Below are 25,894 nucleotides of genomic sequence, written 5' to 3' on the forward strand. Positions count from 1 at the left end.
AAATAATGAAGGAGAACTTCTCTAATCTGGCAAGAGAAATAGACTTCCAGGAAGTCCAGGAAGCTCAGAGAGTTCCAAAGAAGTTGGACCCAAGAAGGAACCCACAAGGCACATCATCATTACATTACCCAAGATTAAACAGAAGGAGAGAATCTTAGAAACAGCAATAGAAAAGGACACAGTTATCTACAAAGGAGTTCCCATAAGACTGTCAGCTGATTTCTCAAAAGAGACCTTACAGGCAAGGAGGGGCTGGAAAGAATTATTTCAAGTCATGAAAGACAAGGACCTACACCCAAGATTACTGTATCCAGCAAAGCTATCATTTAGAATGGAAGGACAGATAAAGTGCTTCCAAGATAAGGTCAAGTTCAAGGAGTTCATCATCATCAAGCCCTTATTATATGAAATGTGAAAGGGATTAATCTAAGAAAAAGAAGATAAAAAATAGGAACAGTAAAAATGACAGCAAACTCACACTTATTAACAACCACATCTAAAACAAAAACAAAAACAAACTAAGCAAACAACTAGAACAGGAACAGAACCACAGAAATGGAAATTACATGGAGGGTTTTCAACAGGGGAGTGAGAGGGGGAGAGAAGGGGGAAAGGTACAGAGAATAAGTAGCATAAATGGTAGTTGGAAAATAGACAGGGGGAGAGTAAGAATAGTATAGGAAATGTAGAAGTCAAAGAACTTATAAGTATGACCCATGGACTTGAACTATAGGGGGGGTGGGGTGTGGGAGGAAGGGGGTGTGCCGGATGTAGTGGAGTGAAGGGGGGAAATGGGACAAGTGTAATAGCATAATCAATAAATATATATTTTTTTAAATCCCAAGTGGCGTTTGTAGAAAAATTGAAAAGATGAACTTCAAATTCACATGAAAATGCAAGATTAGCTAAAACAGTCCTTGTGTCATTAGATTTGGCAATATATGCTTAGATGTGACATCAAAAGCACAATCAATAAAACCTTAAAAATAGATAAAATTTTATTTCATCAATATTAAATAATTTTTTACTTCAGAGAATGTCATCAAAGAAGTGAAAATACAAACCACAGAATGGGGAAAATATTTGTAAATCATACATCTAAAAATAGTCTAGTATCTAGAATACAGAAAGAACTCTTACAATTAACAAAACAAGGCAAATAATCAAGTTAAAAATAGGCAAAGAATTTGAATAGACATTTCTTTAAAGAAGATATAGGAAAAAAGCAAGTATAAATTACCCATGGATATGGATAACAGGGTGAGGGTTGAGTGTTGGAGTGGGTGTTGGACGGGGTAGGGGAGATAAGTGGGGGAAAATTGGGACAACTGTAATAGAACAACAATTTTTAAAAAAATAAAGAAATTAAAAATACCAAAAATTAAAGGAAAGAAATAGGTAATAAGTAAATGAAAAGATGTTCAACACCATGAGTAATCAGGAAAATGCAAATTAAAAGCACAATGAGGTATCACTTCACACTCACCAGGATAGCTATAACTTAAAATATGGAAAATAAGTGTTGGTGAAGATTGGGGAAATTGGAACACTTGGAGATTTCTGGTAGATACCTAAAGTGACACAGTCACTTTGGAAAATAGCATGGCAGTTCCTCAAAGGCTTAAACATCAAGTCACCATTTGACCCAGAAATTCTGCACCTAGATATATACACAAGAAAAATGAAACATTATATGCATACAAAAATGTGTACACAAATATTCATAGCATTATTATTTTCATAATAGTGAAAAATGGAGAAACCCAAATATCTATCAGCTGATGACTGGATAAATGAGTTATATCCATACAATGAAATATTATTCATCCACGAAAAGCAGAAGTACTGATACATGCTATGATGTGGATGAACTTTGAAAACATTATTCTAAGTAAAAGAAGCCAAACACAAAAGCCACACATTATATGATTTCATTCATATGAAATGTTTAGAATAAGCAAATCTATAGAGTTGCTGCTGGGGGCTGAGCTCAGGAGGAAATTGAGAGTGACTGTGAATGGGTAAGAGGTTTCTTTTTGGGTTATGTAAATATTCTGAAATCGAATAGTAGTGATGATTGCACAACCTTGTGAATATATTGAAAACCACTAATTGTACACTTTAAAAGGGAAAATTCTATGGCATGTGAATTATATATCAATAAACCTGTTTTTAAAGTAGAATTATAGGTCTAACAACCAAGTAGGAGAAATGTGCTAAATCTTTATTTCTCTCTACTCCAGCTAGCAGGACCAGTAGCTTGCTTATATACTTGTCCTATCTTCTTTATAGCCCTTCCCTCATGTTATGTTTGTCCAGTGAACAACTCCTTTCTCCCAAAATTGCTTAGGTGAGACAAAAAACAATCTAAGGCAACAGAGAGAAAGGGAAGTAATGGGGCATAAACTATAGGAGATGGGTTGCCTCATTGTTCCAATGTTCTCTTCTACAATTGAGAATATTCAGGGAAGATTATACATTTCCCTTCTAAGTCTCTTCTATCATGGTAGGTTGGTAAAATATTTTGAAACTTCGAGTTAGAGTCTAATCTATTCTCAATTCACAATACTGAATTTAAGCCATTCTCACTGAGAATTGGCAATCATGGAAGAATCCGGAGCTCCTTCTGTCACTCCTTACATTTAACAGTTCTTGCCATTAATATGCCAGTAACAATTCCCAATACTTAACCTACGTTCCTAATGGATGATGGAAACTCAATTATCCTTTGTTATATCTTCAGTGGAGGGTGAGAAGAGATACTATTGATTTATATTTAGAAAACAGTGCCTAGAAGAAAATAATAATAAGATCTAGTGTTTATACAGAGGGTGACAGATCATTACTCTACAAGCATTTGAAATCCCTCTGTACCTAGTGTTGACACAAACTGGTCACAGGACTCTGGGTAAAAATACATAAAGGATGTAGAGAGAAACAGTTAATGAAGTGAAATTTATGTCCACCCCTTGTAAGTCAGCAAGGTGAGATTCAGGCTGGCCAAGCTACTACTTCTTACAAGGTAATACAGTGAGAGAGACACAAGAAAGCACCACTGGCAAGCAGAGGCTCATTTAAGAGGTAAAGTAATTTGAAAAACAGATGAACTGACACTGCCATCCTGCTGGTCACCTTACCTAACTGAAATTGATTGGAGACGTTCCCACATGTTTGCATTATCTCTGGGCTATTCCATCCTAAGGGGTATAATGCACAGCCTGAGCTTATCAGCAGCCCTGGAAAGAAAAAAATACACACAGATAGAAAAATGTAATAGGTCTTCCTTCACCCCAACATTCCCTCTGGATAAGCTCAGCTCAAATTCTGTTTCTTCTACTCAGAGTTTACCTCTCCCCTTTTACCCTAAATTTCTATAATACTATAAACTCAACAGGATTTCTTTGCCATCATAAGTGGTGAGTTGTAGTAGGTACTAGAGGGGGTAAATCATAAAAGGAAGTATTAGGAATTGAGGCAGGACAATGTAATTTTTATACTTGAAATGTTTTTGACAATGACTTACAAAGTTAAGGTGGCCTCTCCAACCAGACTTCTATCTTTGTCTGATTTACAAAGAATCACAATATAGAGACTACAGCTGTTTCCTAAAATGTCAGCCTTTTCTAAGAGTCAAGTAGGTCCCTAGCAGTTTAAGGTAGATCATGATTTCTGTAACTTGGAATCAGCTGCCAGACTGAGCTCTGCAGAAGGCATACATGTTGCATAGGCTTATCCTGGTGAGCAGGGCACCACACTCCCTCTTCCAGAAACACTTTTTTTTTCTTCTGAAAGATCATTCCGAATTCATGTTAAACATGCCTTCTTTCTTTAGCTTCCAGTACCTTACACTGTGTCCCCTGCCTTCATCTTCATTTTGTTTAGATCATTTAGTCACTGGGAAACTTTGTGGGACCTTAGTGATAACCTTACCCTTCCAACCATAAATACAAATCTGGTACTTGCCAACACTGACTTCTAAGAAAAACTTCTTCATCTGCAACTCTTGCTGCTGCCTAGGTTCACATTTTATAACCTCTGAACTCCCCACACCATGCCTTTGGTGACAGTGAATTGGAACTAGCATTGGCATCTGACACAAATAAACATTTATTGACGGTCCAGTAATGTATGGCATCATAACCTGGCATGAAGACATGATATGGGCCAGACTCTTGTTTCTGAAAGTTTTAATCAAGAAACACAGAAATGCCAAGTTAGTTATCAGATAGAGAATAAGTTAAGAAAAAAATGCCAGGAGGTAGAATCAAGTCTGTGTCAAACTAAAGCCGAGTTCAATCTAAAATTATGAGTAGACATAACTTTCAGGTATGCTGAGCAAACTGACTGGTAGAGAGGGAGAATACAGTAGCATGAAGCAGACATACCATGAAGAAAAACTCCATGCTGCCCATGAAAGACCAAGAGATAATTCCGTGCTTCCCAATGGCTTTTGTGTTCCACTTTTCTTATGTTATAATAAAGTCTATTTTCATTGAGAGATCTCAAGTGGGTCTCCTACTTGCAACAAAGAGAGCCTAATTACAAGAACACTATACTTGACTGCTACACAAAAGGTCATGGAATGGTCTCCTGCCACAAATGTGGATGCAGAAACTAACACATAACACAGAACCTCTAGAGAGCAGATGTTTAATCAGTGATAAATGAATGGCATATTTGTAGGTTCCAGAGCTTTGGAGCTCAGCTGACAGTGAAAGGCAGAAGACTCCAGGGATTGCTGACCTCACCTTTATTTATTTTTCCTCAAAGATGAAAATTCCATATACACTCCGAGAAGCTAATAAGCCCATTTTGCCTTCAGATGAACTCTTTGGAAGAAAATCTCAACATCCTCTCTAAGCATGCCTGAAACATGGAAACCAGGTTTTCATACTCAATGAAGCCAGAGAAAAACACAAAGACTTAAAGAAATAGCAAGAAGCATTTAGGCCTCTACTTCTAGCCGAGATGGAGGTATAGGTAGATGCACTGTGCCTCCTTGCACAACCAAAAGGACAAGAACAAATTTAAAAACAAAGAAACAAGAACTGCCAGAAAACTGAACTGTGTGGAAGTCTGTCAACCAAGGAGCTAAAGAGGGAACATTCATTGAGACTGGTAGGAGGGGTGGAGACAGGCAGCCAGGGTAGAGAGGACAGGCAACAAGGCTGTGGCTGGCGAAATGGTGGGTGAAGTGGTGGATAGCCGATAAGGAAGTCCGGCATTCATGTGTGGATAAGCCAGGAGGAACAACTGGGGAGTGACAGACCAGGCAATCCAGAGTTCAAGTGTGGGAAAAGAAAGCTTCAAAAGCTCTGGCTGTAAAAACCTATGGGGGTTGCTGTGGTGGGAAAAACTCCCAGCCTCACAGGAGAGTTTGTTGGAGAGACCCACAGGGTCCTAGGACATACAGAAACCCACCCACCTGGAATCAGCACCAGAAGGGCCAAATTTGCTTGTGGGTAGTAGGGAAGTGAATGGAAGCCAGCCAAGAGCAGAGCAAGAGACATTGTTCCCTCTCAGACCCCTCCCCCACATACAGTGCCTCAACACAGCAATGTGGGTTGACCTACCCTGGCAAATACCTAAGACTCCACCACTTACAATGTAACAGGAGTACCAAGACAAAGAAAGATGGCCAAAATGTAAGAGCGGATCAAGCCCTGACTGATGTGGCTCAATGGACTGAGCACCTGCCTGTGAACCAAAGGGTCAGTGGCTCAATTCCCAGTCAGGACACACGCCTGGGTTGTGGTCAGTTCAGGTCCCCAGTATGGGGCGCATGAGAAGCAGACACACATTTATGTGTCTCTCCCTCTCTTTCCTCTTCCCTCCCCCTCCGTCTAAAAAAATAAATTAAATCATTTTTTTTAAATCTCACAAAACAAGAAAAACAGATCAAATATCCAAAAATAGAACTAAGCAATGAATAGATAACCAACCTATCAGATGCACCATTCACAACACTGGTAATCAGGATGCTCACAGAAATGGCTGAGTATGGTTGCAAAATAGAGAAAAAAGTGAAGGCTATGCAAAGTGAAATAAAGAAAAATATACAGGGAACCAAGAGTGAAGGGAAGGAAACCAGCACTCAAATCAACAATTTGGAGTAGAAGGAAGAAATAAACATTCAACCAGAACAGAATGAAGAAAGATGAATTCAAAAAAGTGAGGATAGGCTTAGGAACCTCCAGGACAACTTTAAACTGTTCCAACATCTGAATCATAGGGGTGCCAGAAAGAGAAGAGGAAGAGCAAGAAATTGAAAACTGATTTGAAAAAATAATGAAGGAACACTCCCCCAATCTGGCAAAGGAAATAGACTTCCAGGAAGTCCAGGAAGCTCCAAGAGTCCCAAAGAAGTTGGACCCAAGGAGGGACACACCAAGACACATCATAATTAAATTTACCAAGATTAAAGAGGAGAGAATCTTAAAAGCAGCAAGAGAAAGAGACAGTTACCTACAAAGGAGTTCCCATAAGACTATCAGCTGATTTCTCAAAAGAAACCTTACAGGCAAGAAGGGGCCAAAACGAGTATTCAGAGTCATGAAAGGCAAGGACCTACATCCAAGATTACTCTATCTAGCAAATCTCTCATTTAGAATGCAAGGGCAGATAAAGTGCTTCTCAGATAAGGTCGAGTTAAAGGAGTTCATCATCACCAAGCCCTTATTATATGAAATGTTAAAGGGACTTATGTAAGAAAAAGATCAAAACTATGAATAGTAAGATGACAACAAACTCACAACTATCAAAAACTGAACCTGAAATTACAAAAACAAAGCAAACAACTAGAATAGGAACAGAATCACAGAAATGGAGATCACATGGAGGGTTATCAGTGGGGAGGGGGAGGAGGGAGATTGGGGGAAAAGGTACAGAGAATAAGAAGCATAAAAAATAGGTACAAAATTGACAGGGGGAGGTTAAGAATAGTATAGGAAGTGGAGAAGCCAAAGGACTTATAGGTATGACCCAGAGACATGGACTAAGAAGTGAAGAATGCTCATGTGAAGGGGGCACAGGGCAGAGGTGCGTAAAGGGGAGAAAAAATGGGACAACTGTATTAAAAACAGAGGCATTTAAAAAGGAAAACAGAGAGAACATTCTGACAGTGAGAGAGAGGTTTTAGAAACAAACACACAAAATCAGTTAAGGGTAGAAATTCCCTTCAGTGGAATGCATTCTATTTTTAATTTTTTTTCACATGTTTTATTATTGTTCAAGTACAGTTGTCTCGATTCCCCCCCACCATGTCCCCCCCTCATCAGACATACCCACTTCCCACCCTTGATCCTACCTGCCTTTGACTTTGTCCATGCATTCTTATCTGTCTCACCATCTTAAAGGAAAAGGAACTGGTCACCTGAAGACTTTTCAAGGCTCTGGAATTTATCCAGTGACAATGGAACAACACTTCTGATTTTTTTTTTTTATCACAGATAAACTGGAACCCTATGATATGAAGAAGTATGAACCAGAGTGTATGAGCTCAGAGTTTGTACAATGGGTTAAGGGAAACAATGGAGATGAAACTTAGGCCTTTTCCTGTTTCCAGTGTATGCCTTTTGAGGGAAGAGTTAATAAAAAGTGAGCTTTCTCACACAGACCAGGAAGAAAAGCACCCAAGTTTATAAAAGCACAGTAGTTCAGCTTTCCAACCTCCATATTCAGATCCCTGGGACTGGCATGAACTTCTGCCTTCTCAAGGAGGCAGTAGTGCTGGCCGAATGCCTGTCCTGACATGGCAAGGGGAACCTTCCACATTCTTCATCTCCTTTGCTTTTCAGACATTACTATGCCAAGGAACTCAGGTCAGGGAATACTTCCTCAAAGAAGCCTTTCCTTGGCCGTCGGTTCAAGTGACCAAGGCAGTGAGGAGGTGTCCTCTGCCTTTCTACCTTCTGCCGCCAATGCTGTGCCGCTTGAGCTGGAAGACACCTCCTCGCTCCTCGCCACCTCCACCCCCCTGCGGCCACTGCTCCCCTCCCCGTAGGCGCACACACCATGAAGAAGAAAGACAAGAAGTCCTTCAGCCAGAGCCTGGCCCAGTGTAAGCTCTTCATCTACAACCTGACCAAAGGAGAGTTCCTGGGATGCACCACCAAGAGCTGGGGTTTGATCTTGCTCTTCTACCTAGTCTTTTATAGGTTCCTGGCTACACTCTTCACATTCACAATGTGGGTTATGCTTCAAATGCTGAACGATGAGGTTCCAAAATATCGTGACCAGATTTCTAGTCCAGGACTTATGGTTTTTCCAAAACCAGTGTCAGTGTTGGAGTATTCATTCAATATGTCTGATCCACAGTCCTATAAAGGGTACATTGGAGACCTTAAGAAATGTCTAAAGCCATACCCTTCAGAAGCACAGAACAATCTCAAGGACTGTCCTGATGGAGCACTCTTTGAACAGAAGGGTCCAGTTTATAAAGCATATCGGTTTCCTGTTACCTTACCTGAAGAATGCAGTGGGGTTAATGACCCTCACTTTGGCTACTCCAGTGGACACCCTTGTGTTCCTTTTTTTAAAATTAATTAATTTATTTTTATTCAGTTACAATAGTCTGCATTTCCCCATTCCTCCACCCCACCCCAGCCAGTCCCACCTCCCTCCCCCAATTCTACCCTCCCCTTTTATTTTGTCCTTGTGTCCTTTATAGTAGCTCCTATAGACCCCTCTCCCCACTATCCCCTCTCCACTCCCCTCTGGCTATTGTTACAATGAAGACAAAGAAACACCCTTGTGTTCTTGTGAAAATGAACAGAATAATTGGATTAAAGCCTCAAGGAAAACCAAGGATAGAATGCTCTGTTTCTAAGGGTGAAAACACAACTCTATTACCTTATCCTGACCTGGGAAATCTAGACTTCAAATATTTTTCCATATTATGGGAAGAAACTGCATGTGGGCTATCTATAGCCATTAGTCCAGCTCAGCCTTGGTGCTAGCAGTACCCCAAAAGAAGCAACAGTCAAGTGCAAGATTGTTGATTCACCCAACCTGAAAAACCATAATGACTGTGACAAGTTTTTAGGACGAGTTGTGTTCAAAATCACAATGTGCGCATAGTAGGAGTTAGAATGCATCCACAAAGTAAATGTTGTGTTGTCTGTCTTCATTTTCTATCAGCTGGACCTGACATTCTAGAATTATGAGACCACCTGAGAGAGAGGTGGGGTGGTACATGACACTGGGGTAACATTGTGATGTGCGTCCAGACTGTAGTGTTCGATGTCCTCTGAAGTAACTGCCTGTTGCCTCTGCTGCCTTTGGGAACAATTGTACAGTCACCCAACGGGGGCTGTGAACACCTGATTCTGAACACGGGGTCTTGTCCTATTTTTACGTGGTTTAATTGCCAAGTGTCTAAAGCTTAATGTGCTGTGCCATGTAAATATTTTATAGATGTAACATTGGTTAACTGTCATATTTTGATGCCAGCAAAGTTTTAGGGGTGAAATGGTACCTGACCAACACGAAGTGACTTTACAGCTACAAAAAACATGTGTGGAGAAGTTCTGGGTATAAAGGGGAAAAGAAAATAAAAGTGGTTTTGAAAAGTTAAAAAAAAAAAAAGAAGCCTTTCCTTACCATTTCCAATCCTTAGGCAAAGTTACACATTCTCTCTCTCTCTCTCTTCTCATAGCAACTTTTGCTTACTCCTGTGATTAAAATATCCTGTGATATATATCCTTCACAACCATTTGTTGTCTGTATCCCTCACTAAAGTGTGTGTGTGTGTGTGTGTGTGTGTGTTTCTTGAAGGGAGTAACCATATTTATCCTCAACTATGTATCCTTGTTACCTGGTATATAATAAGTAGTCAGTAAGTGTTTTTCAGTGTGTTCTGCCTACCTTACAGATAGTTTCCTTTACTTGCACTACCAGGTGGGAAGCCTTCTGAAGGGATCTCCATGGCAGAGGTGGCAGATATTCCTAGATATCTGATACAACCATAGAACTTGAGCATGGGAAAGACCTTTGGAAATTACCTACACTAATCCTTTCCCATTATAGATGTGAATTTTGAGACCCAGAGAGAGAAGGTGATTTACCCAAGGTCACATAATCACTGACAACATCTTTCTCAATAACCACAGAGATCATCAACCCTTAGAAGTTCTGTACTTCCAGAGAGATGTCCAGAAATGACCACCTTCTGGCAACAATATCTCTTGCAGACAGTAGGAATCTTACAGTCATTAGATCCTGAGTACAACATGCTGGCTTAAGAGAACAATACTGTATTTTATACTTGAAAGCTGCTAAGAGAATACATCTGAAATATTCTCACCATAAAAAAGGTAATTATGTGAGGTGATAGATGTTTTAACTAACCTTATTGTGATAATCATTTCACATGTGTATATACATGTATCAAATCATTACACTCGTACACCTTAAACTTACACAATCTTGTATGTCCATTATATTTCAATAAAGCTGTGGGGAAAAAAGAGAGAATGGGTTCTGTAGACAGTCTATACCTAAGTTCAAATTCCAGCTCTGCCACTTGGAAACTGTGTGACTTTGGGCAAGTTACTTAATATGCCTGTACTTCAGTTACCTCATCTTTAAAATGGAAATAGTCATACTCTTTCTTACAGGGATGTTTCAAGGAGCAATGCTCATAAAGTTTCTGGCACACAGAAAGTGTTCAACAAAGATTGATTATTACTAAACAGTAGCCTTTCCCTATGGCTCATCTCTCACTTTCCACCTATATTCTCTATGCTAATATTTTCCTTCACCTCTCATAACATACAGCTGAAAAGTAAAAAAGCTGAATAAGGCTCTATTCAAAAGGTTCCTGGTTGGAGGTGTTATCTTGCAGTGTTTCATAGACACCAGACATGAAATAATAAATCTCTGCTAGGCATTTATTCCGCCCCAGTGCATATGGCTCTGCCCAACCTGCCTTACCATCCCTCCCATCTCCCATCCTTCATCCTGCCTTTTAGACAGGAGAGCATGATAGATTGTACACATACTTCATGAAGACATTGGACTTGTAACTGACAGCTGATTGTATTACATTTGATTATAACTGGAGAAAGATGTCCCTGGAGACATATTTTAAAACATGAAGTCACAGGGGAATTTATTCTCCATTATATTTGTCCCCAGAAATTCTCATCAATTTCAAATTGTGAAGATGTGATTCAAATAGCAACATGGAAGTCATTTATGAGTGCCAGGCCCTGCCACCTTCTGGAAGAGTAGGAGCTTATTATAAATATAGATTTTGCCCTGACTGGTGTGGTTCAGTAAGTTGGACATATTCCCACAAAGTGAAAGATCACTGGTTTTATCCCCAGTTGGGACACATGCCTGGTTTGTGGGTTCAGTCCCTGGTCATGGTGCATGAAAGAGGCAGCCGATCAATGTTGCCCCCTCACATCAAAGTTTCTCTCTCTCTTTTTCTCCCTCCCTTGACTTCTCTTCAAAAATAAATAAAATCTTTTGAACATATATAGATTTGGAGGTATTTAATTCAGTAACTGCAGCCCAGGAATACGCATTTCAAAAGCACCCTAGTAATCTGATGCATCTTTCTGGTCCTGGTACCAATCCTTAAGAAAAACACCATTGAAAGTATTAGGAGCATGGGGATCTGGTACCAGAGACTAGTTCAAATCCTGACCTTGCAACATATGAACTGTAGCCCTAGGTCGCACTTCTCTATGTGTCATTGCTAATTCCAGTTTTACTGCCCTTCCAACCACACATGACCTTTGGAGAAGTCTGTCTCAACTGTACATCTCAGCTGGGTACTTTCCTACAGGAAGGGGAAAAAAAAAGACCTTTAAAGTGTGTTAACATCCTCACTTCCCTACTGCATATGTGCAGATGACCACCTTGTTCCCCTTCCTCAACTTCTCCTTCCACAAGAATCTCCTTTCACAAAATGTGCCAAATGTTTTTCCCAAACATGATTGCTATAATTTGAATTCACTTCTTCAACCAAGCAGAAGCCCAGAGTTGGACACTTCACTCAACTTCAGCCCTTGTGGCAACCTCAATGCCAACACAAACCCTCAGAAACATAATATCAAACAGAACTTGGAACCTTACTTATAAAAGTGTAACTTTTGAGTGGTAGCCATTTTGTTACACACCCCAACCTATCCACAAATATCTGTCCAAATATGGTTATTAATACTTTGAATTTACTACCCTGAGCAGAAGCTTAGTATGAGTTAAATTGTTATTAATTTTTTCAGCTTATTGCTCCTGTAGCAACTTCATCTCAAACACAGTGGAAAATTTATATTTGTTTTACAGCCATATCTCAGTTTTCCCTTTCCAAGGAACTCCCACACTCAACTCTCCCATTCTTAGAACCTAATATTTTCAGTCACAGTTAAAAGACAGTTCACTTCTGCTAGAGATTTCTAAAGATCAGGGGAGGCTTCACAAGGAAGTTGCATTTGACTTTGCCTTTGAGAGATAGAGAGATATTTATGTTCAAGCTGACATGGAAGAAAAGGGAACTCATTTTTTTTCCTATAAAAAGCAACATTATAACAAAACTGAGCAGACGTTCTCAAATTTTAGTGTGGACTGGAGTCTGCTGGTGAGATGGATAACAAATCCAAGAGAGTAGTTACGTTTGCTGTAGGGACAAGAGAATATGATCAGGGTATGAAGGAGACTTCAACTGTATTGATAATACTATATTTCTTCATCTGAGTGGTACATACACCAGAGATATTTCATACTATAGCTTCAAAAAGAAAGCAGCATGAGAGACTGTGTAAAACAGAGTGCAAAGCATCAGTTCTGATTCAGTAGTCTTAGACTGGCCCTAAGGCATCTGCATTAATAAGCTCCCCAGGTAATACTTATACAAGTGGTTCCTGGAACACTCTGAAAACCACTATGACAACACTTTTTCTCCAAAGGGAAAAAGAAAAATCAATGGCACCAGTGCATAAACCTCAGAGCTGAGAGTCAGAAGCCCTGAACCATATTCTCTGCTTAATTTACTATATGACCCCTTGTTAGTAGGTTAACTTATTTGAATACCATTTTTCCAAACAGAAAGCCACTTTTATAATCCTTGTTCAGGCTGGTGAGGATAAGTTTAATGATGCCTGGTGAAACTTTGGAGTACTTCCCAGGAAATGAAGTTTCCAGAGAAGATAGCGGTTTTTGGAAAAATAGTACCCTTTCCTCAAATCAAGTTCTCAGTGATCTGTTTCCAGTGGCAGTTTTCATCCAGCTTGAAGCATGTAGCATTAAGACCTTACGTGGAGAAAAACACTGTTACCTGTCTGAGTGTATTACATTTTATGCCCTTAACATTGTAGGTATATCCACAGTGGTGGTTCTCACTTGGGTTAGGGAAAGGAAACACAGTATATACATTAGAATTACTAAGGAGATTTTTCAAAACACACAGCCTTCCACCTGTTGATGTGTATATCAGAATGGAAAAGAGGACGGGAGAGTTGTGGAGTCCACATTTTTTAAGCACTCTACATGATTTTGATACAATCCCTACTCTTGAAAGATTCTCGGCCTCCCTCAAGTAACCTGATCCAAGATCTTTCACTTATTCCTGCCAAGAAATTCCTTATATTTATTTCTCACCTATTTCTTCTTTGTCTAGCTGTCACTGAAGATAGAAGATAATTCAAAAGTATATTGTGTGTGTGTGTATAATACACACACACACACATGGTAATGTGAATAATGATCCTGTTCTCACAGGCTGGGGGCCAGCTGGTTGGAAATCTCAGCACCCCCAGAGTTGAAATAATCTCCTAATCACATGTTTCCTTCACCAGTTGGAGCAGGGCATGAAGGTCCAGGTGGAAGGCTCTCTGGAACCTAAGCTTGTCCAGCTGGATCAGCTGCAGGTGGAGCAAATGGGACCCAAGGGCCCCATCAAGTCACCTTGCTGAGTATGACTCAGTCAAACAGATCTTTATTTCTTCCTGTCTCTTCCACTTCCCACCGCTCATCTCTATGGGAAGCTGCCAAACTAGAAAAAAAGAGTAAAGCAGGGGGAGGACATAGTTCTTAATGGATACTCCATCTCTTCAGTGGTTTGGGGTCTGGCAGAGATAAACCAGTCCTGAAACAAATTGGCTCCTCCCCCTAATAAATTTCAGTTAATGCTCTAGCTGCTGAGAATCAGCCAGGCCTGGAGCAACAAAACCAATTCCCCTCAGCTGAACAATAAGTTTAAACTAAACCTCCACAGCACTTTCTCTTGTGTCTTTTATCCATGGAGCTCAAAATGCTGTTAAGGTTTGGTGGTCTGTCACTGGTAAGAGCCCATCTCTAAGGGATCAAGTAGGCCTGAGATGTCTAAAGAGTCTTGGTTAATGATCATGTGCCAAAGGACTCCTAGAAAATATGATATATCCAAGCAGTCTCCACCACTTCTTCACATCTGATGCAACCTTAACAAGCATAAATTTCTAAAATGGAGGTGGTAACGACTATAAGTTGATTGATGTTACAGATGTGGAAATTTAGCAGTTTGTCCAATATCATTGTCTTGCCCAGGGATACACCTTATAGCACATCTTACGTCTTGTCTTTTTCCATGACTACTATCAAATGGCATTTCTTTCTTGAACTTTAAAGACCCTCATCTAAGTGTAAATACTGTGACCATGTTTATATGAGCAAAGGTCAATGAAGAATAGAGAAGGGCAGCATCATATGAGATGAAAATGACACTATTTTGACTTCCCCGTATGACACTTGCCACTCAGTCCTTCCCCACTCAGTCTATGTGTGTCTAAATCTCCATTATTTTCCCACATCTTCCTTCAACAATTTTATTTGAATTTCTAGACCAAGGAAGTATGTTCAGCTAAAATATGTTATATGGGGAAACATAAGAATTTTTGTAAAAGTCTCAGCAAAGTCCAAGGCAGGATGCAAGCTGGGAGTAGGAGCCACTATTAATTCTTGGAGTCTAAGGGAGGCTATTGCTACTGAACTTCTTTTTAAAACTTTTTTATTGTTTATTGTTCAGTTACAGTTGTCCCCATTTTCCCCCCTTCTGATTCCTACCACTTAGTTCTTCCTCACTCTCTGCCAGGAATTCTTAGAATTGCAAGTAAGGTTAACTTGTCACTCTCAAACTGGAAGAGAAGTTAACTCAGGATATTAACACCCTTGAGTGGAAGCCTGAAAGGGAAGGAAAGGATGTGAATGAAGCCAGCTCTCATATGTCCATCTTATCCCAACATATACTAAACATTGCCTTAGTCATATGTTCCTTTTATCTATAGTTATTAAAAACCTGTTCTGTCCTTGATGCTGAACTGGGCCCTGGAGCTATAAATAAGAATTTCAAGGACCACCATTCAGGTTAAGTGAAAGGTGAGCCTGCTTAAAGTTCATTTGTGATATTCAGGGAGCCCCTAAATGGAGATTAATTCATTGGCTTAGACTAGCCTTTGTGATTGGTTCTATACCATGGTTTTCAAGAGGAAGAAAGAAACAACCTAATGACTTTCCAATGTGGCTAGAAAACCATTAGTAGTTGAAGAGTGGAAAAATTTAGAAATAATAGAGGCTAGAGTGTTGATTCAAATTTAAAACCTTTACAATGAGTCTTAGGAAAGATAGAATCTGAAAACATCACCTTAACTGTAATTCAACAAAAAGAATCTGGTGCTTTTCATAAGCAGGACAGGAAAGTATGTTATCTTAGCTCAGGGTTTTTCAACTTTGGCACTATTGACATTTTGGGCCAGATACATCTTTATTTTGTGAAAAGGGTAGGTGTCTTGTTCTTGTGAACTGTGGAGTATTCAATGGCATCCCTTGCTTTCACTTAGTGGATGCCAGTAACACCCTCCTCAAATTGTGATAACCAAAAATGCCCCAAAAAGATTATTATATGTCCCCAGGGAGAGGAGGTGAAAAATCAGTCCCTGTTGAGTCTTACCTCATCACTACCATCTCACCCCAAAACCACCTGAACTCAGTCATTGGAGAGTATAAAGAAAATTGGGATCTAAGCTATCTTGCCAGTGAACAAATTCAAGGAAAAAAAGGAAGTGAACAGAGGACAGGTTATTCTCATTTGCCCATGATCACAGGGCAACTTAGCAGAAAAGCCAGAAGTGGGATCCAAAAATTTTGGCTCTAGTTACCCACACTGTGTTGCTAATGAAGATGATAATGAATTGAATAATGATTCCAAAACTTCATGAGCAAAAACAACACACCTCAACTTATAGCTTCTATTAGCACTTTTTTCCAGTGCCTCATCCAAGTGTAAAATATAGCTCACATATTCATACATATATACTTGTCTATCTAAACTTGCTATTTCCCCCCATATAATTCAAATTAAGGTGCTACCATTGCCTTCCTGCAGGTTGCCATTTTGCATTTGGTCTTTCCTAGCCCTTTAATACAGTGTCAGCATCCCAGTTTATCTACACTAATTTAAAGGGTTAAAGGATGGGACAGGGCCATAAGAAATCTGAATACACTGTTAACAGCTACCAGACAGTGATAGCCTTGGATGTGGGCAAAATAATCAGTTATCTACAGTCTGTTTTGCACCTAGAATTTCACCATTACAGATATATTTCTTTGGCAAGCACTTTATATTAAACTCTTGTTAGTAATTAGCATTTGTGTGTGTGTGTGTGTGTGTGTGTGTGTATTTATTGCATCACTGTCCTCTGAGATCTGGGCTTTTAAAGGCCAAGTTTATTTTAAAGCAGTAAAAGTGTAATATATGTTGTTGCTCCTGGAAAGTAGACCTGGATAATATTCTTGAATAAACACCCTGCAGGCAGAAGGCGATGAAAATAGAGGCTGAAAAAGAAACCAGATATCAACTGCCTACTAACCAATTTTTCTGTGAATGCAGCCTTGATATAGATTGCAGTTTCGGTGGTTCACAGACAAAAAACGGACTTCTGGCCAAGATGGAGGAGTAGGTAGATACACTGTGCCTCCTTGCACAACCAAAAGAAGGACAACAACAAATTTAAAAACAAAAAACAACCAGAACTGCCAGAAAATCAAACTGTATGGAAGTCTGACAAACAAGGAGTTAAAGAAGAAACATTCATCCAGACCGGTAGGAGGGGCGGCAGCTGTCAGACTGGGTTGGATGAAGCAGAAGGGGGCAGACTGGGTGGTCCCACATTTGCATGCAGATAAACTGGGAGGAACAACTGGGGAGTGAGACAGACTGTGCAACCCAGAGTTCCAGCACGGGGAAATAAGGCCTCAAAACCTCTAACTGAAAGAACTTGTTAGGGTTGTGGCCCCAGGAGAATCTCCCACTCTCACAGGAGAGTTAGTTGGAGAGACCCACAGGGGTCTAGAATGTACACAAACCCACCTTCCCAGGAGTCAGCACCAGAGGGCCCAATTTGCTTGTGGGTAGCAGAGGAAATGACTGAAAGCTGGCTAGGAGATGAGCAAGTGGCACGTTCCCTTTTGGGTCCCTCCCCCACATACAGCACCACAACACAGTGACTTGGGTTGCCCCACCCTGGAGAATACCTAAGGCTCTGCACCTTACTACATAACAGGTGGGCCAAGCCAAAAAAAAAAAAAAAGCCCAAGTGAAAGAAAAGATCAAAGCTCCAGAAAAAATACAACTAAGTGATGAATAGATAGCCAGCCAGCCTATCAGATTCACAGTTCAAAACACCAGTAATCAGGATGCTTACAGAAATGGTTGAGTATGGTTGCAAAATAGAGGGAAAAATGAAGGCTATGCAAAGTGAAATAAAGGAAAATGTACAGGGAACCAACAATAAAGGGAAGGATACTGGCACTCAAATCAATGCTTTGGACCAAAAGGAAAAAATAAACATTCAACCAGAACAGAACGAAGAAAGATGAGTTCAAAAAAATGAGGAGAGGCTGAGGAACCTTCAGGACAATGTTGAACATTCGAACATCTGAATCATAGGGGTGCCAGAAGGAGAAGAGGGAGAGCAAGAAGTTGAAAACTTATTTGGAAAAATAACGAAGGAATACTCCCCCAATCTGGCCAAAGAAATAGACTTCCAGGAAGCTCAGAGAGTCACAAAGAAATTGGACCCAAGGAGGAACACACCAACACACATAACTGGGTAATTACATTATCCAAGATTAAAGATAAGAAGAGAATCTTAAAAAGCAACAGGAGAAAAGGAGACAGTTACCTACAAAGGAGTTCCCATGGCCGTCAGTTGATTTCTCAAAAGAAACCGTACAGGCAAGAAGGGGCTGGAAACAAGTAGTCAAAGACATGAACAACAAGGACCTACATCCAAGATTACTCTATCCACAAAGCTATCATTTAGAATGGGAAGAGAGATAAAGTGCTTCCCAGATAAGATCCAGTTAAAGGAGTTCATCATCACCAAGCCATTATTATATGAAATGTTAAATCTAAGAAAAAGAAGATCAAAAATTATAAACAGTAAAATGACAACAAACTCATTACTATCAACATCTGAACCTAAAATTACAAAAACAAAAACAAACTAAGCAAACAACTAGTACAGGAACAGAAACACAGAAATGGAGATCACATGGAGAGTTATCAGCAGGGAGGGGGTGGGGGGAGAAGGGGGAAAAAGGTACAGGGAAAAAGAAGCATAATGGGTAGGTACAAAATAGACAGGGGGAGGTTAAGAATAGTATAGGAAATGTAGAAGCCAAAGAACTTATATGTACAACCCATGGACATGAACTAAGGGGGGGAGGAAATGCGGGTGGGAAAGGAGTGCAGGGCAGAGAGGAATAAATGGGGGGAAATGGCACAACTGTAATAGCATAATCAATAAAATATAGTTTTTAAAAAGATTGCAGTTTAGAGAATCCTAGACTGTTTCAGTGGAGTCCCCTTTTATAGCCTTAGAGATGGACATGGTGGAGAGGGTGAGAGGGATTTCCCGTAAGGTAACACTTCCCACTCCCTCCCCACCTTCTCCAAAACTCCCCAACCTATGTAAGCCCAGCAATACTGTCTTACCTCCCACAAACTGTGCTGCTCCCATGCAACGTCCCATCATTCTGGAGATGAGCGCCTCCATGCAGCAGCCCAGGACTGCAGCTAATGACACCAGGAGGAGGAGAGCACAGCCAGCACCTGTCACCACTGTGCACATCTGCCAGGCAAGGCTTGGGATGGCACTAAAGCTGGCATAGCGCCCACACTCTTCCACCATGCTCAGACTGTTCCCCTCTCCCCACACAGGGTAGTTGCACCTCCGGAACATGCTGAATGACACTGGCTTCCCCAGCTGGGATCCGAAGAGCCAATATGGCAGGAAGTAACTGGTAGAGCTGGCCACAGCAGTAACAAGGGACAGGAAGGCCCAGAAGGTCCCCACCAGTGTCAGGCTGCTCCTCATGGTCCTGGGTTTCTCTGCAGGTATGGCGAGATGAGCACCAAACACAGAAAGTTATCATATAGGCTCCATCAGGCTATTTTTCATCTGATTGGTCAGTCCTGGGACTCATTTATGGTCCACTTGGCCCTTGCTCCTCGATGAGTTTATACTCTCAAGGACCATTTGGGCCCTTATGGCTTTCTGCTTTCCAGCAGTTTTTCCATCTTTCCTTTCTTTCACCTGATTTACAGTTCTATGTTCTCTAGGCTGCAATGGAAAAAAAAAAAAAAAAACACAGAACTGAATTAGTGACTTCTCTGCCAACTCAAATGCAGCCTGATATGACAGCTTTTAACTCTTGATAAAAAGAGTTAACAAGTTAAGCATGGAACAAGTGGCTAGAGGGAAGCCTGAATGAAACCCAGGGTACTCAAAGAACCTCCAGCTTCCAGTGGAATGGCCTTGCTGGCTTGGAGGCTTAGAAAGAAAAGATATCTGAAGAGGGCAAGGAACCAAGTTGTTTTCTGTGAGCAAAGGAAGAAAGAGGGCAGCTCACGAGGCTTGCCCCTAATACAAGGGAGATGAGGGAAGAAGAGCTCACCATGGAGTTGAACTAGATAAGATGTGCAAGTGTATTCATGTTGGCTTTTCACAGGGATACACCAGCCAGTTTGAAATGAGCAGAATAAAACAAGGGGCGCCTAGTCTCACACTGTATGTTTATCACTGAATGAGCACTATTCAGTCACTTTCTCCCAAAATTAAAATGTGAGGCAACTTTCTAACCAGTGAAGTTTGTTTAACTATAGACTAGCTAAGAAAAGCTGCCTTTTCTTTTGCTTAATATAATCAAAAAAGCTTCTCATCTTTCTGTAATAGATCAGGTACCCCCTGCCTGGCAATATGAACATATAAGTAAATATAGGGACCTTTCAAGATGCATTCGGAACAAGTTATCTCAGATTCAAGATGCAGAGAGCCATTTTAGATCTAATCTTCTTGGGAGAGCTCACAAATGGCTTTAACAGACCCCTCTGTCAAAAATCAACCACTTCCCTCCCAACTCCATTAATCTGCCATTGCTTAATGGCCTGTTTCTCAATTAGAGCAGCCAGAGCCCACGCTGCTGACAGCACTGTGAATGGCTCCAGCAGGCAGATGGTGGAGTATGTTTCAAAGGCTTCCCCATTACTGGTTAAAGTTACAGGTGGTGACAGAAGGGTTCAAGAGTAGGAGATCGAAGGCAAAAAAAAAAGTACAGGAACTGGCTCTATAGGATCAATTTCTGTCTGTCAGGAGCAAGCAGCAATTGTACTCAGGGTCTCAGGCACCGTGCTCACCATGACCCCTTTCACAACCACCATCATAGTATCTTGCACTAAGTAGGCACTTCAAGTCCTCTTTATTTTGTGGCTGGCAGGGACCTTAATGAATCACCTAATTCAACCTTCTTGTTTTACATATGGGGGAGTATGGCCTGGTAAAGGAGGAAATGATTTTTCCCAACTCACAGAGTAAATTAGCAAGAAACAACTCCAGAATAAGAAACCTGATCTGCAGATTCCTAGGCCAGCACTTTTCTACTACACAATGTTCACCCCCCTCCATCACAGACGGGAATACAGAGAGGAAGTGATTTACCCAAGGGTAAAGGGCTAGTGAGGTACACAGGCCAAACCACAGCCCAGTTATTTCAGTCTTAGTATAATGCTCTATTTTTACTCCACTGCAATTCCTCTCCTGATACATATGTATTGTGTGCTATGTGTTTTGTGCAGGAAGGGAGCAGAGATCATAAATTACAGGTGCTTACTGTGGAATGTTAGGGCTTGGGAAGAAAGTGCCCTGAGCTGTACCCTTGGGAATGAGGCTTTTTGCCTGAGATTGGGAGAAATTAGAGAAAGATGTGTTGAGGGTTTGAAATCCAATAGGAGAAGTGAAATTCATTTTGAGTAATTGCTGTTAGAAAGCAAGTATGCTTGCCCATAATGAGGTAATACCTCTGTTTGTTATAGTAGAGTTGGTAAGATTATGAAAAGTGCAAGCAACCCTCTCTTAAAGACTCACCCTCTGGTGAATAAACTCAACCCAGAGGATGAGAGAAAACAAGCTCATAAACTACTGCATCTGCATCATCATAGTCCCTTCCAAGTCCCTCATTACAAATGAGAAAATTGAGGGTCATAAAACTAAGTAACTTGCCCAAGATTACCCAGTAATTCAATGGCAGAGCCATCATTTCCCACTTTTTAAAAAAATTTTTATTGTTATTCAATTAGTTGTATGCCTTTTCTCCCCATCCCTCCACCCCACCCCAGCCAGGCCCACCTCCCTTCCCCACCTCCACCCTCCCCCTTGATTTTGTCCATGTGTCCTTTATAGTAGTCCTGTAATCCCCTCTCCTCACTGTCCCCTCCCCAGTCCCTGCTGACCATTGTTAGATTGTTCTTAACTTCAATGTCTCTGCTTATATTTTGTTTGCTTTTTTCTTCTACTTATGTTCCAGTTAAAGGTGAGATCATATGGTAATTGTCCCTCACCACCTGGCTTATTTCACTTAGCATAATGCTCTCCAGTTCCATCCATGCTGTTGCAAAGGGTATAAGCTCCTTCTTTCTCTCTGCTGCATAGAATTCCATTTTTCTTTCACCTGAAACCTTCCCCCATATTCTCCCTCATGACCCCCCAAAGATTACAGTTAAAAGCCTAAGGGTTTCAAAAAATGCTTAAGGATGGGGAAAGAATTAAAAGAGAAGATAGGGATGGGAGAAAGAAGGCCACTTTCTCTAAGCAGTGTGTAAACCAGCAAAATAGGAACATAAGTTGTTTCAAGTTCAGAAATTGTATTCACTACTAACCCCATGTGTCCCTCATGAACATCATCACATTTAGGTCAAAAGCCCCAGTATGACAACTAGAAATAAGAAGAGGTGTTCTTTTTTAAAAGTATATTTTATTGATTATGCTACTACAATTTTCCCAATTTCTACCCCTTTATCCTTCCTCTGCCCTGCACTCCCCAACCCTCCAGCATTCCCCCCAATTAGTTCATGTCCATGTGTTGTACATGTAAGTTCTTTGGCTTCTCCATTTCCTATACTATTCTTAACCTTCCCCTGTCTATTTTGTATCTGCCAATTTTGCTTCTTCTTCCCTGTACCTTCCCCCCCATTCCTCCCTTCTCCCTCCCCACTGAAATCTCTCCATGTGATGTCCATTTCTCTGATTCTGTTCCTGTTCTAGATGTTTGCTTATTTTTTGTTTTCATTGTTTGTTTTTTTTTCTTTTAAGTTCATTTGTTGTTCATTGTGAGTTTGTTGTCATTTTACTGTTCATATTTTTCATCTTCTTTTTCTTAGATGAGTCCCTTTAACATTTCAGGTAATAATGGCTTGGTGATGAGGAACTCCTTTAACTTGACCTTATCTGTGAAGCACTTTATGTACCCTTCCACTCTAAATGAAAGCTTTGCTTGATAGAGTAATCTTGGATGTAGGTCCTTGCCTTTCATGACTTCAAATACTTCTTTGTAGACCCTTCTTATCTGCAGGGTTTCTTCTGAGAAATCAGTTGATATCCTAACAGGCACTCCTTTTTAGGTAAGGTAACTCTCTCCTTTTCTCTTGCTGCTTTTAAGATTCTCTCCTTACCTTTAATATTCGGTAACTTAATGATGATGTGCCTTGGTGTGTTCCTCTTTGGGTCCAACTTCTTTGGGACTCTCTGAGCTTCCTGGACTTCCTGGAAGTCTATTTCCTTCACCAGATTGGGGAAGTTTCCCTTCATTATTTGTTCAAATGATTTTTCAATTTCTTGCTGTCGTTCTTCTCCTTCTGGCACCCCTATAATTCAGTTATGGGGACGTTTCAGGTTGTCCCAGAGATTCCTCAGCCTCTCTTCATTTTTTTGAATTCTTGTTTCTTCATTTTGTTCTGATTGGATGTTTATTTCCTCCTTTTGTCCCAAATTGTTGCTTTGAGTCCTGTTTTCCTTCCTGTCACTGTTGGTTCCCTGAATATTTTCCTTTATTTCATTCTGGGTATCTTTCATTTGTTTTTTTCATTTTTTGACCAAACTCAATCAGTTCTTTGAGCATTTTGATTATCATGGCTTTAAATTCTCCATCAGATAGGTTGGCTATCTCCTCATTGCTTAGCTCTCTTTCTGAGGTTTTGCTCTGTTCTTTCATTTGGGCCATATTTCTTTGTCTCAGCACACCAGTCTGGTTGTTCTGGTTGACTGCTTATTTAATTCCTTGGTTGTTGGAGCTCCATGCAGTTTGATTTTCTGGCAATTCTGGTTGTTTATTGATTTTAAATTGCTTGTTATCCTCCTTTTGGTTGTGCAAGGAAGCAAAAGGTTTCTTCTACCTATGCCTCCATCTTGGCCAGAACTTCCAGAAGAGGTGTTCTGACAGAAGATTATCATTATCTGTGATGAATCAAGCTGTTTAAAAAACTACAATACTCTATTGATACTTCATCTGTTGGATAAAGAAGATGTAATATATATACATATATGCATACACATAGATACAATAAAATATTATTCAGCAATAAAAAATAATGCAATCTTGCATTTACTACAACATGGATGGACCTAGAGGGTATTATGTTAAGTAAAGTAAGTCAGACAGAGAAAGGCAAATGCCATATGATTTTAATTATATGTACTTCAAAAAAAAAACTAATAAACAAAGCAAAACAGAAACAGACTCATAAATGTAGAGAAGTGATGGTTGACAGAGGGTGGAAGTGGGGAGATGAGTGAAAAAGGTGAAGGGAAATAAAAGGTATAAACTTGCAGTTATAAATCATCAGGATCTAATGTACAGCACAAGACATATAGTCAATAATATCATAATAATTTTGGACAGTGATAGATGGTTACTAGACATATTGTGGTGATTATAAGACACATAAGTGTAGAATCACTATGTTGTACACCTGAAATTAATATAATATTGTATCTCAACAATACTTTAATAAAAATATGACAACACTACCAACTACTGTCACCATAATTTTATTTTTGAAATTGTATTTTAAGTGATATTTTAAAGCTGAGATTTGGGAAGGCAGAATCACAAAATTCAGTTTAAATTAAATAGATTTAGCTTTAGAAAAACTCATTGTCTTTCAAAATTTAAACAAAACACTTTAAAAATCACAAAAAAACTCATTGTCTTTATTTTATTTAGGACTAGGTTGACCAACCATGCTAGTTTTCCTGGGACTAAGGGGTTCTCTGAGTTGTGGGAATTTCAGTGATAAAACTAGGAATGTCCCATACTTGGATGTTAGTCACACTATTTAAGACTATTGGGGCAATGAGCCAGTACTGTCCATGGATAACAGGTAGAAAATCACCACCACAGACAATTTACTATTGTTCTTTTTTGCAGGATTCAAACAATATAAAGTTAAAAGTGACCATAGAGTTCAATAATGGAGGGATAAAGCCTATTTATTTCAAATGTAAACCTTCATAAATCATAGATGTGACCTCATGCTGTCAAGGAGGAGATCTCAGAGATCCAATGACTCAACATTTTCTGACACAAAATAAACCTCACCCAGCTTCTTCTATGGCTTGATAGAGATGCAATGGGCTGTGTGGAGTATGTGAATGCACATTGCTACATATTCACATGTTTTGGACAGAGAAGTGTACTCAAGTAAATGCTTTTAGTTCCTGAATCATCTGTGATGGAGTAACTTCCCTTTGTTCCTCTAAAGCAATCCATGTTCAATCCCAGGAAATAGCCAAGTCTTTGTACTCACATAAATAAAAATCACACATAATGAAGTATATAATGCTATACTTCATTTTATCATTATTCTCCTTGTATATTTTATGTATACAATAGCTTTGTTTACTTGTCCTGGAATGTCTAGCTACACTGGATCAGAAACCAAGAACCTGGTGGTTCTCTTAATTGGCCCAGTAACCAAGCATCAGTGGAATTCTTATTGACCCTCTCTCTTTGGTGTTGCATGGTTCCTCATCCCTTAGTTTTTCCATCTCTTAAATGGGTCACATGACTGTTTCTGAAATGAATGATAAGACTGTTCTTTAATAAGTGAATTTGCACAGTTTGAGCTCCAAGATTTTAGATACCGTGGGGAAGCAAGTTTGAATTCTCTTTGGTGGAGTGAAAAACAAACAAACAAACATGTATTCTGAAGAAAAGCAGGAGAAAGACCACACATTCTAGGCTATGGTTTCTGGGGAGAGAAAACTTATTCTTCATTTAGGAAATTTTCCAGAGACAGAATACGTGGTGCTTTGCATAAGGAATGAAAGCTTCTATATAGGGATGATCTTATCACCATGCAATGCCAATAAGCTTATTCTCACCATCCCTGTTAAACTTACATTGCCACCTCTTTGCCTTTGATCCTCTTATTCCAAGTACCTCAGCAGCCTGGTCCTGTGTTCTTTTCATCCCTCTGGTTTCCACCAAAATGGAAAGGGAAACTTGGGGACATATGAAGGAGAGAGAATGATTTGATCTTACATTAGGAGAACAGAGGATGTCCAGTGTAGTGATAGCA

At 40.0% G+C, this 25,894-nt stretch overlaps 1 protein-coding gene and 1 pseudogene across 1 annotated transcript; one reads left to right on the plus strand and one right to left on the minus strand.

The window, feature by feature from the left end:
- Positions 1-1,611: 1,611 nt before the first annotated feature.
- On the minus strand, positions 1,612-19,489 carry LHFPL1 (LHFPL tetraspan subfamily member 1). Its single transcript, XM_053917350.1, has 3 exons — positions 18,977-19,489; positions 3,138-3,236; positions 1,612-1,660 (listed from the first exon to the last, which is right to left on the minus strand). Exons 1-3 carry the CDS (start codon positions 19,356-19,358, stop codon positions 1,629-1,631), a joined length of 513 nt encoding a protein of 170 aa, XP_053773325.1. The 5' UTR covers positions 19,359-19,489; the 3' UTR covers positions 1,612-1,628.
- LOC112308253 (sodium/potassium-transporting ATPase subunit beta-3-like) lies at positions 8,014-9,078 on the plus strand (annotated as a pseudogene).
- Positions 19,490-25,894: the final 6,405 nt, after the last annotated feature.

Source organism: Desmodus rotundus, chromosome X, assembly GCF_022682495.2.
Source record: "Desmodus rotundus isolate HL8 chromosome X, HLdesRot8A.1, whole genome shotgun sequence".
Lineage (NCBI taxonomy): Eukaryota > Metazoa > Chordata > Mammalia > Chiroptera > Phyllostomidae > Desmodus > Desmodus rotundus.